Source organism: Entelurus aequoreus, linkage group LG04 (assembly GCF_033978785.1).
Source record: "Entelurus aequoreus isolate RoL-2023_Sb linkage group LG04, RoL_Eaeq_v1.1, whole genome shotgun sequence".
Taxonomy (NCBI): domain Eukaryota; kingdom Metazoa; phylum Chordata; class Actinopteri; order Syngnathiformes; family Syngnathidae; genus Entelurus; species Entelurus aequoreus.
In genome coordinates, this window is record NC_084734.1 from 85476684 (window position 1) to 85490758 (window position 14075).

General features: G+C 41.3%; 1 protein-coding gene across 1 annotated transcript in view; it reads right to left on the reverse strand.

The window, feature by feature from the left end:
- reep2 (receptor accessory protein 2) overlaps positions 1-12877 on the reverse strand; it is a 37563-nt gene extending 24686 nt beyond the window's left edge. The window contains exons 1-2 of the mRNA XM_062045903.1: positions 12585-12877; positions 605-677 (exon numbers count right to left, since the gene is read on the reverse strand). Of these exons, the coding sequence (XP_061901887.1) occupies positions 605-677; positions 12585-12616 (105 nt within the window). The 5' untranslated portion in view covers positions 12617-12877. The remainder of the gene's footprint in view (positions 1-604; positions 678-12584) is intronic.
- Between the last annotated feature and the right edge of the window lie 1198 nt (positions 12878-14075).

A 14075-nucleotide genomic window follows, 5' to 3' on the forward strand; every position in this document is an offset into this window, starting at 1 on the left:
AGCACTTTGTTCTTTTTAAAAAAGTGCTATACAAATAAAGTTGCTTGGCTAGGCTTTAATACACTCAATTACCTTTATATTTTTTTACAACATGAAAAGATGAATACAATAGCATTTGTTATTTATTAACTTGACAAGAACAAAATGCAAAAAAAGTGTTGTTTAAATTAGTATTATTTGAATTAAAACCTCTCCAGCAGTGTCTAAGCACGATTCAAATTAAAATGTGGTCAGGTCAGGTGTACCTAAAGTTCTGTCTGAAGGTTTACATAATAGCTGATGTCTGTGGAAGTTTCCTTTTGGTTCCAATGGAACTTGCTGAGCGGGCATTTCACCACACTGAGGGCGTGTAGATTTTAAGCACAAGTCTTTGTGGTATCGGGAGCTTACGTCATTTTAATACATTTCATATTGGTCTGAAGGCCCACACCCACTTGGACACAACATCTGTGGCCCTGTAGATTTGCTCGGAAAAAGGCCAACACAAGCCAGTGGTAAACACAGTTGACAGCATCCTGGGGCAAAACATCCCAAAAAAAAAGTAGAACAGCAGAGAAGGGTCAGAATGACGTGCTTGGATTTGGTGACCAGGGGTGATACTCACATATTCCTTCACATTCTTCGTTTTGACAGCCTTGTATGACGCGTACGCTGGGTAGAGCGTCCCGAAGGAGAGGCTGCAAAACAATAAACATCAAAATCAAGGGCAGCCTGGTTCAGTCAGGGGACGAGATGAAATAAGAGCAGATTCTGGGTGTGGACTTTGAGAGTCAAACAAATGACTTCCTGCTTAACAGGCAAGTGAGCCATACCTAATCTGTACTACAAACACAAGTATCTTTCTATACTATCAGACTATTGTGTGGGCAGCGGCTCGTAAAAACACACAGAGGCCTGATACATGGAGACAGGAAGTGAGATTAGGCTGACAAGAGTCCTGTCGATTGGGAACATGCAGCGATTTTTGTGGTGTGCTTTCAATCTCCGAGCGGTGATGAGACAGAGGCAGGCAGACAAACTAGTGCGACTCCAAGCTTGTCTGAAAACATTTTTCCACTGGATGATGTAGGGGTGTAACGGTACACAAAAATTTCGGTTCGCTACGTACCTCGGTTTAGAAGTCACGGTTCGGTTCATTTTCGGTACAGTAAGAATCAATCAATCAATGTTTATTTATATAGCCCTAAATCACAAGTGTCTCAAAGGGCTGCACAAGCCACAACGACATCCTCGGTACAGAGCCCACATACAAACAACAAAATATACACTACCGTTCAAAAGTTTGGGGTCACCCAAACAATTTTGTGGAATAGCCTTCATTTCTAAGAACAAGAATAGACTGTCGAGTTTCAGATGAAAGTTCTCTTTTTCTGGCCACTTTGAGCGTTTAATTGACCCCACAAATGTGATGCTCCAGAAACTCAATCTGCTCAAAGGAAGGTCAGTTTTGTAGCTTCTGTAACGAGCTAAACTGTTTTCAGATGTGTGAACATGATTGCACAAGGCTTTTCTAATCATCAATTAGCCTTCTGAGCCAATGAGCAAACACATTGTACCATTAGAACACTGGAGTGATAGTTGCTGGAAATGGGCCTCTATACACCTATGTAGATATTGCACCAAAAAACAGACATTTGCAGCTAGAATAGTCATTTACAACATTAAAGAAATACACTCTATACATTGCTAAAGTTAAGACTAGTTTAAAGTTATCTTCATTGAAAAGTACAGTGCTTTTCCTTCAAAAAATAAGGACATTTCAATGTGACCCCAAACTTTTGAACGGTAGTGTACATTTTTGGTTTATTTATTTACCAAATTTGCAAAATCTTCCACCAAAAATATTTTTCTTAGTGGAATATTTGATGGGAAGTAATCGGAACCTTGGATAGGTCAATAATTCATAATAACATTGATTTTGATTCAATATTATGTTTTGAGCAATGAGAGTTTGAAAAAAAAAAAAAACAGCTTTGTTTTATTAATCAACATTGTAACTTTTTGTAAATTACATTTCACCTTTAAGCTTTTTTATTTCACTTTTGTTATGTTTATGTTTATTTTAATAGTATTTTTAGAATGTGTCGTGGGCCTTTAAAACAGCTGTGGGCCGCAAATGGTTTTGATCAATAAGGATGTGTGGGACGGTTAGGGTGTGGTTTTTAATAAATGATAAATGATAAATGGGTTGTACTTGTATAGCGCTTTTCTACCTTCAAGGTACTCAAAGCGCTTTGACAGTATTTCCACATTTACCCATTCACACACACATTCACACACTGATGGCGGGAGCTGCCATGCAAGGCGCTAACCAGCAGCCATCAGGAGCAAGGGTGAAGTGTCTTGCCCAAGGACACAACGGACGTGACTAGGATGGTAGAAGGTGGGAATTGAACCCCAGTAACCAGCAACACTCCGATTGCTGGCCCAGCCACTCTACCAACTTCGCCACGCCGTCCCTAATAAAGAGGTCTCGGATTAAAAAACTGCGATGGGGGGGGGGGGACTCGGCGGGGCGGTTGCTGGTTGTTCCATCTCCATCGTTGGGGTCCCTCCGGGTGGGGTGGGTGGTTCCTGTGGCCCCGTGCTGGGTGGTCCTGTGGCGGCCGGCTTGGGTGGGGTGGCCGTGGGCTGGCCTCGCCGCGCTCTCCGGGGGTGGGGGGGGGGCTCGTGGGGGCCCTGTTGCCGGTGGGGCGGGGGCGGTCTTCCCGTCCGGTTGCGGGGGTCTCCGGGCCCCTCGGGCGGGGCGTCCCGCCTTTCTGTCCGTGTGGGGTGTGGTCTCTCGCTGGCTTGGGGTCTGGCTTCCCCCTGTTTTTCTCGTGCCTTGTCCTCTGCCGGGTGCGTCTGTCTGCGGCCTGCTGCTGGCCCTTGTGGGCGGCACGGTGGGCCAGGCTCTGGGGTTCCTGTCGCTGTCCGGCTTGGCTGCGTGGGGGCGGTGATCCCTGGTTCCCTGGGCACCACACCTACTGTTTGTGGGATGGGCTCTCGGGGAGGCTGGGGCCGTACTCTGGCTCCCGCACACACTGGGAGTCAAATGTATTGTACATGCAAATTCACATATACTCACACACATACATACACACATACATAGGTACCTACGCTCCCACATACATATACAAATAAATACAGTACATATTTACACACTCAAAGTTCGTACATCCACACGCACATTCATTATACAAACATACTGTATACACATACTGTACATATACATTCACTGTAAAAACATACATATACACATACTGTACATATACATTCACTGTACAAACACACACATACACATACTACACATACATTCACTGTACAAACACACACATACATATACTGTACATATACATTCACTGTTCAAACACACATACTGTATACACATACTGTACATATACATTCGCTGTACACACATATACACATACTGTACATATACATTCACTGTACAAGCACACATACACATACTGTACATATACAAGTACATATGCACGCATACACTCATGCACATAATCACGTTTCATCAAACATATATTAACGTTGTTGCCCTAGGATAAACTGGGTATAACACATGGCACACTGACAAAGCTTAACCTATTGTTACTATAACAATCTACAAGGTTAAGGTTGTTCTTCTCTTTCTTCCCCTCCATTTTTCTGCATTCTTTCGTATCTCAAGTTATCATTACGTATATGTATTGTTGCATTTGAACAATTGTATTGTTGATAATAAAGGTAAAGTACTGGTATTGTTTTATTATCAATAGCACTATTTCTATTGGTATTCATATTGCTCCATTTTTAGTGTAATAATGCTCATTGTCATTTCTGTATTTTTTTTTTTTTTTAATTTTCGCTAACTGCTTATTTGCTATTACTTTTACCATCATATTTGTACATGTCGTATTTGCTGATGTTGCTCTGTTGTTGTTGTTGTTGTGTTTGCTGTTGTTGTTTTTGTCTCTCTGTCTAATCCCCCTCTTGTCCCCACAATTCCCCCCTCTGTCTTCCTTTTTCTCTCTTTCTATCCCGCTCCTGCTCCGCCCGGCTGCACCAAATGATAATATAAATACATTTAATAAAGTCAAAATACAAGTAAGGCAACAAGAGAAGTATCCTACACTTCTCTTTTGTAAAGTAAATCTGAACAGCCGATATGGGCATCTCCATCTGCTATATGATTTGCCCGAGAAGCTGGGCAGGACATTAAAAAAAAAAAAAAAAAAAAAAAAAAAAAAACTGCGATTGTTTGAGTGCTTCTTCTCTCAAGAGTGGAGTAAACTAGCGAGGGAGAGGATATATTTTTATTGTGTTTGGTGCTCATAAACAGGCTAAGAGGAGACCTTTACAACAAATTAAAAAGCCCCTTTAATGTTGACAGCATAGGCACCTATTTTGTAGTTCTGGACCTGAGAATGATGTCTACAGGTAAAATTCCCCCAATATAGACAGTAGTGATTTTAGGTATGTTTTCTAACGAGTTTCAGCACATTTTGACACGCCCAATTGTAGCTGCACAATGTAGGTGGGCCTGCATCAACCGGCTGACGTCCCCTACAGACGACTGGAGGCAATTTAATGCTGTGTAGTATGTGTTTTGGTAGCATCTTTATCTCGAATCATGTTGTTTTCACACAGAATTCTAGGGAATTATCAAATATGACTGCCAGATGCATTTTTGCAGGTTGTAATACTACAACTAAAGAAAGAATCAGCCTACATACATGTTTAAAGGCCTACTGAAATGATTTTTTTTTTATTTAAACGGGAATAGCAGATCCATTCTATGTGTCATACTTGATCATTTCGCGATATTGTCATATTTTTGCTGAAAGGATTTAGTAGAGAAAATCGACGATAAAGTTCGCAACTTTTGCTCGCTGATAAAAAAAGCCTTGCCTGTACCGGAAGTAGCGTGACGTCACATGAGCTAGTATTCCTCACAATTCCCCGTTGTTTACAATGGAGCGAGAGAGATTCGGACCGAGAAAAGCGACGATTACCCCATTAATTTGAGCGAGGATGAAAGATTCGTAGATGAGGAACGTTACAGTGAAGGACTTGAGAGGCAGTGATGGACGTATCTTTTTTCGCTCTGACCGTAACTTAGGTACAAGCTGGCTCATTGGATACCACACTCTCTCCTTTTTCTATTGTGGATCACGAATTTGTATTTTAAACCACCTCGGATACTATATCCTCTTGAAAATGAGAGTCGAGAACGCGAAATGGACATTTAAAGTGACTTTTATCTCCACGACAATACATCGGTGACACACTTAGCTACTGAGCTAACGTGCTAGCATCGTTCTCAAATGAAGATAGAAACAAAATAAATAAACCCCTGACTGGAAGGATAGACAGAAGAGCAAAATACTATTAAACCATGTACATGTAACTACACGGTTAAAAATTCTCAGCCTGGTAAGGCTTAACAATGCTGTTGCTAACGACGCTAAGGCTAATTTAGCAACTTAGCAACCTTGAACTCACAGAACTATGTACTCTCTCCTTTTTCTATTGTGCATCACGGATTTGTATTTTAAACCACCCTCGGATACTATATCCTCTTGAAAACGAGTCGAGCACGCGAAATGGACATTTAAAGTGACTTTTATCTCCAAGACAATACATCGGTGACACACTTAGCTACTGAGCTAACGTGCTAGCGTCGTTCTCAAATGAAGATAGAAACAAAACAAATAAATCCCTGACTGGAAGGATAGACCGAAGAGCAAAAAATACTATTAAACCATGTACATGTAACTACACGGTTTAAAAATTCTCAGCCTGGTAAGGCTTAACAATGCTGTTGCTAACGACGCTAAGGCTAATTTAGCAACTTAGCAACCGGACCTCACAGAACTATGATAAAACATTAGCGCTCCACCTACACCAGCCAGCCCTCATCTTCCCATCAACAGCAGTGCTCACCTGCGTTCCAGCGATCGACGGTGCGACGAAGGACTTCATCCGTGGGTTTGGCGGCAAGCATCAGCTAGGCGTCTTCTATCAGGGTAAGTAGTCCTTGTTGTGTTGCTGTAAGTATTGTACTTAGCCGCTAAGACACCGATCGATCCCACCTACAACGTTCTTCTTTGCAGCCTCCATTGTTCATTAAACAAATTGCAAAAGATTCACCAACACAGATGTCCAGAATACTGTGGAATTTTGTCGAAGAAAACAAGAGGTTTTTATATCGGGTCAGATGGGGTCCAACCACTTCCGTGGATTTTGTGACGTCACGCGCATAAATCATATCCAAAGGAGTTTTTCCAACCGGAAGTGTGGCGGGAATTTTAAAATGTCACTTTATAAGTTAACCCGGCCGTATTGGCATGTGTTGCAATGTTAAGATTTCATCATTGATATATAAACTATCAGACTGCGTGGTCGGTAGTAGTGGCTTTCAGTAGGCCTTTAAATGATGGCAATAATGAAGAGAGTATGAACCTCTCCAGTCAAACTGACTCGCACAAAATGGGTCAGACCAGGCGAGAGGAGTGGTTTTCATTTGAATGATTCTGAATTAGAAGAAATGTTTTGGTCAGAGATTGGATGGAAAAAAATAATTAAAAAGTCAAGTCAAATGGGATCCCAAGAATCAGGAGCACCCTTGAGGGGAGAAAGACTGAGGAAGAACCTGCAGATAATTGGAGAAAGAAGGGCAGACCCGGCGATGAAAAATTAGAGAGAAAAAATACAAAAGGTAAGCCGCCGGGATTTCTATTTTGCGTCCTCTTCTACTGAGGTATTCCGCAAGATGCTTGAGGAAATCATAAAAGACATTGTGGAAACGCAGGCTGTGGAAGAGCAGGGATGTCCGGAAATTGCAATTGTTGGCGACAAAAACATGCAATTAAGTGATCAAAAATAGTTTTACATGCCTTTATCCACACCGTCTATATCAGACAAATTAAGGCCCGGGGGCCGCATGCGACCCGTTGAGCTTTTCAATCTGGCCCGCCGGACATTCCCAAAACATTTTTAGATATTTAAGATGGAAACTGTAGCTGCCATTATGATGTGCAGTGATGTTTTCTAATTACCTTAAGTCTTCAATTATACAAAGTATTTCAATGGTTGGAATCTGCACTTTTGCATGATATACTAGTTACTATGGTAATCTAATTAGTTACTATGGTAATGTAAGTCAGTGGTCCCCAACCACCGGGCCGGCCCGGTACCAATCGGTCCGCGGACCGGTACCGGGCCGCGCAAGAAATTAAAAAAATTAAAAATTTAAAAAATTTAAAAAAAAAAAATTTTAATTTTATTTTTTTAGTTAAAACAACATAAAAAACACAATATATACACTATATATCAATATAGATCAATACATTCTGCAGGGATACAGTCCGTAAGCACACATGATTGTATTTCTTAATGGGAAAAAAAAAAAAAAAAAAAAATTCCACCCCCCGGTCCGTGGGACAAATTTTCAAGAGTTGACCGGTCCCCAGCTACAAAAAGGTTGGGGACCACTGATGTAAGTCACAGCAGGTCAAACGAGGCACCAAGCAGTGTGGGTGGGGAGCGTTTCCACAGAGTGTTTCCAGATCGGCCAGCCTGAAATGCGGGGAGTCAGGGACACCCGAAAGGAGATTTTTACAACAAAGTTCTAAAGCTTAGTGATATATAAGATTTTAAGGTGTTTTTTTTTTTGTGTTTGTTGCATTTTTGTTGCGTTTCGCTTGATTGTAAAATATGTCGATCGAGAGGGGGTGTGACGTTCATATGTCGTCAATATTCAGTGTTTTATCGTTCATAGTTAATATTGTAAATCCCCCATTCTTTATTTTTCATGTACATTCTGGGTGTCTCATTCAGTAAAAAAAAAAAGTAAATTCCATTCCGTTTTTTAAGGCAGTCTGTCATAACGTTTTTAGCATTTAATCAGACATTATTGTGAGGTTTTGTATTAGTGTTCCTAAAAATTAGACATACCGGCCCCACAGACACATTTTTTTCTCTAAATTTGGCCCTCCGAGTCAAAATAATTGCCCAGGCCTGGTCTATATGGTGGAATAGGCTCCAGCTTTATGGATGACGTCACACATCAAGTCTCGCGATAGAAAGGGGGATTTCCAGGAACAGTTGGTTATCTCATGATTACCCAAAAACTAATTGATATCATCGGAAATCACTGACAGATTCATTTTTAGAAGCAAAAAATACACAAGGAGAGCTTGTTAGTGAAATTTAAGCCATCTGGACGCTACTTTTGCATAACTTTATAACCTTTATTAAAAAGTAAACACAAGAGCGCCTCATTCTCCGCCATTGTTGTTTTGGCGTGTTTCATTCTGACTGACGTGTCCGGTATGCAGCATGGATTACACCATTTTTTTTATGTGAAACCTAACCGAGGCAAGTAGAGATGAGGCGGTAATGTGCAGTGGAAAACCGGCGTCAGAAACTGGACTACTCAGCTGCACATCTAATGCTTTAGTTGTACAGTAAGTAGGTCTCCTGTCCTAATATGCATGGAGTCAAGTCCCGTGTGTATGGTCTCTTCAATGTGTGCGGCACGGTAGACAGCAGATGTCTCACATCTCCACCCTCACAGTGCATACCGTATTTTCCGCACTATAAGGCGCACTTAAAATATTTTTTTTCCCTCAAAACTCGACAGTGCGCCTTATAACCCGGTGCGCCTAACGCATACTTGCCAACCTTGAGACCTCCAATATCGGGAGGTGGGGGGCGTGGTTATTTACAGCTAGAATTCACCAACTCGAGTATTTCATATATATATTAGGGCTGCAACAACTAATCGATTAAATCGATTAAAATCGATTATAAAAATAGTTGCCGATTAATTTAGTCATCGATACGTTGGATCTATGCTATGCGCATGCGCAGAAGCTTTTTTTTTTTTTTTGAATTTTTTTATTTTATTTTATTTTTTTTTTATTTTTTATTTTTTTTATTTTATTTTTTTTTAAATAAACCTTTATTTATAAACTGTAACATGTACAAACAGCTGAGAAACAATAATCAAAATAAGTATGGTGCCAGTATGCTGTTTTTTTTCAATAAAATACTGGAAAGGATAGAAATGTAGTTTGTCTCTTTTATCCGATTATTAATCGATTAATCGAAGTAATAGTCGACAGATTAATAGATTATCAAATTAATCGTTAGTTGCAGCCCTAATATATATATATATATATATATATATATATATATATATATATATATATATATATATGTATGAAATACTTGACTTTCAGTGAATTCTAGCTATATATATATATATATATATATATATATATATATATATATATATATATATATATATATATATATATATATATACACATATATATATATATATTTATTTTATTTACATATAAATAAAATAAATACTTGAATTTCAGTGTTCCGGTGGCTATCCATTAGATGGCAGTATTGTCCTGTTTAACTTCTCCGTTCATGATGAGTATATCATTTCGGCCACCGTGTCCAATGGAGAAGTCTGTTCTACAAAATGTACAGGCAACATAAACCTTCCCCTTCGAACTGTCCTGGATGAACTGAAATTCTTGCTTCCATTCGTTTTGGAACTTGCAAGCGTATTTCTTCATCTTGCTCGTCGACGGCGTCGCCATGTCTGTAATTTCCTCGTTCTTCTGCTTCGTCTCCTTGTTGTGTGCGCAGTTGTGCACTCTACTCTCTAAAAGCCCTAGATGTTATGACGTCATTGGGCAGGCAAGCTGTTTATATTGTGGGAAAGCGGACGTGAGAACAGGCTGTCCCCACTCAGTCTCAGGTCTGCATTGAGCTGGAGGGGGCGTGGCCTCCAGCTCCGGCTGAATACCGGGAGTTTGTCGGGAGAAAATCTCTGCCGGGAGGTTGTCGGGAGAGGCGCTGAATACCGGGAGTCTCCCGCTAAAAACGGGAGGGTTGGCAAGTATGGCCTAACGTACGGAATAATTTTGGTTGAGCTTACCTACCTCGAAGCTATTTTATTTGGTACATGGTGTAATGAAATAATGTGACCAGTAGATGGCAGTCAAACATAAGAGATAAGTGCAGGCTGCACTATGATGGCAATATTACTCAAGTAAACACCAACATTTTATATGTTCCATTGAAAATATAGAAAAATACACACGGCGCTCAAAAATCTATCAAAATGTTTTACTACGACTTTGGTAAGCTATGAAGCCACACCGCTTGATGGATTGTACTGTGCTTCAACATACCAGTATTATTATGGTGTGTGTATAAGGTAAGACATATCTGGCGTCTTGCTTTGCAATATTATGCAAAAGCAACTTTTCTTACCTTCTGATCTGTATTTGGGATCTGCATAAGTCCTGAAAAATTGCGCGCGTCCGCCTTTGTAGTCACCGTAGTCGATAAACTTATTTGTCTCTATCTTCTTGTTATGGGACATTCATCCTCCGTTGTTGCCATTTCTAATATAAAGTAGTGTAAAGTTGTTACTTATATCTGTCAGTAAACTCCCCATGAAAGCGCTAAAACATACCGGCGTAGTGAGTTCACATTATTCACCCAAGGAACTTTAGTTATTAGAGAGTTCCGGTCGGACGGTTTTTCACGGGACACATTTCCTGTGTTGTTGTTTGCGGATGAGGAGATGCTGCTCCGTTATTGAGTGAAGTAAAGTGTGAATGTCATTAAAACAGTTAGCTCCATCTTTTGACACTTCTTCCACTCCCGTCCTTGCACGCTACACCGCTACAACAAAGATGACGGGGAGAAGACGCTGTCGAAGGTGAGCCACGTAAATAAGACCGCCCACAAAACGGCGCATCCTGAAGCGACTGTCAGAAAGCGGCTTGAAGATGATCTGTAAAACATCATCTATGCAACATTTTGACCAAAGAACCACCATTACATGTTATGTAGACCAGTGTTTTTCAACCACTGTGCCGCGGCACACTAGTGTGCCGTGAGATACAGTCTGGTGTGCCGTGGGAGATTATCTAATTTCACCTATTTGGGTTAAAAATAGTTTTTGCAAAGCAGTAATTATAGTCTGCAAATGATGTGTTGTTGTTGAGTGTCGGTGCTGTCTAGGGCTCGGCAGAGTAACCATGTAATACTCTTCCATATCAGCCTGTAGCTAATTGCTTTGTAGATGTCGGAAACAGCAGGAGGCAGTGTGCAGGTAAAAAGGTGTCTAATGCTTAAACCAAAAATAAACAAAAGGAGAGTGCCCCTAAGAAAAGGCAGTGAAACTTAGGGAAGGCTATGCAGAACGAAACTGGCTACAAAGTAAACAAAAACAGAATCCTGGACGACAGCAAAGACTTACTGTGGAGCAAAGACAGCATCCGAATGTACATCCGAACATGACATGACAATCAACAATGTCCACACAAAGAAGGATAAAAACAACTGAAATATTCTTGATCGCTAAAACAAAGTAGATGCGGGAAATATCGCTCAAAGGAAGACATGAAACCGCTGCAGGAAAATACCAAAAAAAAGAGAAAATGCCCACCAAAATAGGAGCGCAAGACAAGAACTAAAACACTACACACAGGAAAACATCAAAAAACTCCAAATAAGTCATGGCGTGATGTGACAGGTGGTGACAGTACACCTACTTTGAGACAAGGGCTATAGTGATGCATGCTTGGTTATGCTTTAAATTCATATCTAACAATTGCGACAACAACTTTTTACTGTCAACTGAGTTTCGTTTTTTTATGATTTCTGCTGGTGGTGTGCCTCCGGGATTTTTCAACGCAAAAAATGTGCCTTGGCTAAAAAAAAAGGTTGAAAAACACTGATGTAGACCACAAGGAAGTGTTTTACATTTAGAAAAAAAAATAATAATATGACTCTTAATCCGCCCTAAAATCTGGCGCGCCTTGTATATGAAAAAAGATTTAAAAAATGGACGATTCATCGGCAGTGCGCCTTATAATCCGGTGCGCCCTATGGTCTGGAAAATATGGTACTTATTTCTACCTCCGGTGTTGGGGGTAAAACTTGGTGAATGTTTTCCTTCTCTTGCGTAATCACAGGAGGATAATTCATCCTAGGCATGGTATTAAAGCACCTTGCACAATAGCTGCAAGAGTAATGCAGCCGAGGTTTGCTTTCCGCAGAAAAGGGCGAGGTGTGGTGACAGTCAAAAAGGAGACCTAAAACTAAATTACGCATTCCATCATGTTTAAAAGATGCTTAATTTGATGGGCCAAGCTGCTGCAAGTCATGATGGATGACACACCTCCATCATCATTGTAGCCTCGTCATCATGTTACCATGTGGTTAGGTTAGGGTTAGGTTTAATATGGACACAATTAAGTCATTATGAGTATTATCTATTGCGACTTTTGTGTAAATATTGGACAAAAGAGTGGGAGCTAACAACTCCCGTCAGGTGATGACGTCACTGGCTAGCTGTTAGCTCCCAGGCTGCTAGCATGCAACATCAATTAGTGAGGTTATTTTTAGCCTTTTAGTAATAAATGGCGGCTTTTCCGTGTTTTGTTTTTTTCCCCTCCACCGGTTGCGTAGGAGTGAATGTGTCAGACAGCTGACATACGCGGCGTCAGACGGCCAGATGACGAAAGAAGGTGAGAGCGCCACAACAAAAAAAGAGCCCCGCTACTCACACAACTATCCTGGAGATCATCCACGACACCATCTTGACGGCTCCCGCCTTTCTCCGCCCTCAGGATAACCGCAGGCGAGCTAGTGGGCGAGCGGGTCCCTCATGCCGCTCCTGAACGCGGCTGCTTGGTGAGGCGAGGTGCAGGAGGGGGGGAGATCCAGGGGGAGTCAGGTGTTGTGAGGCTCCAGCAAGCCGAGGATGTGCTGCAGTCTGTGGGTTGGAGCTGCTGGACGTCCGCGTCTTAAAGGGCCAGCAGCACTCTAGTCGCTTTATGGCACTGCTGACTTTCAGCCGCAACAACACATGACTGGAATCTTATTTGTTAGTCCAAGCTTGGATTCATAAGTCATGGGGTCGGCAAACCCAAAATGTTGAAAGAGACAAATTGGACCAAAATTACAACAACAACAAAAAAATAGATTGATAGGTCTTTATACAAACCCCGTTTCCATATGAGTTGGGAAATTGTGTTAGATGTAAATATAAACGGAATACAACGATTTGCAAATTATTTTCAACCCATATTCAATTGAATGCACTACAAAGACAACATATTTGATGTTCAAACTCATAAACTTTTTTTTTTTTTTTGCAAATAATAATTAACTTAGAATGTCATGGCTGCAACACGTGCCAAAGTAGTGGGGAAAGGGCATGTTCACCACTGTGTTACATGGCCTTTCCTTTTAACAACACTCAGTAAAGGTTTGGGAACTGAGGAGACACATTTTTGAAGCTTCTCAGGTGGAATTCTTTCCCATTCTTGCTTGATGTACAGCTTAAGTTGTTCAACAGTCCGGGGGTCTCCCTTCTGCTATTTTAGGCTTCATAATGCGCCACACATTTTCAACGGGAGACAGGTCTGGACTACAGGCAGGCCAGTCTAGTACCCGCACTCTTTTGCTATGAAGCCACATTGATGTAACACGTGGCTTGGTGAAATAAGCAGGGGCGTCCATGGTAACGTTGCTTGGATGGCAACATATGTTGCTCCAAAACCTGTATGTACCTTTCAGCATTAATGGCGCCTTCACAGATGGGTAAGTTACCCATGTCTTGGGCACTAATACACCCCCATACCATCACAGATGCTGGCTTTTCAACTTTGCGCCTGTAACAATCCGGATGGTTCTTTTCCTCTTTGGTCCGGAGGACACGACGTCCACAGTTTCCAAAAACAATTTGAAATGTGGACTCGTCAGACCACAGAACACTTTTCCACTTTGCATCAGTCCATCTTAGATGAGCTCAGGCCCAGCGAAGCCGACGACGTTTCTGGGTGTTGTTGATAAACGGTTTTCGCCTTGCATAGGAGAGTTTTAACTTGCACTTACAGATGTAGCGACCAACTGTAGTTACTGACAGTGGGTTTCTGAAGTGTTCCTGAGCCCATGTGGTGATATCCTTTACACACTGATGTCGCTTGTTGATGCAGTACAGCCTGAGGGATGGAAGGTCACGGGCTTAGCTGCTTACGTGCAGTGACTTCTCC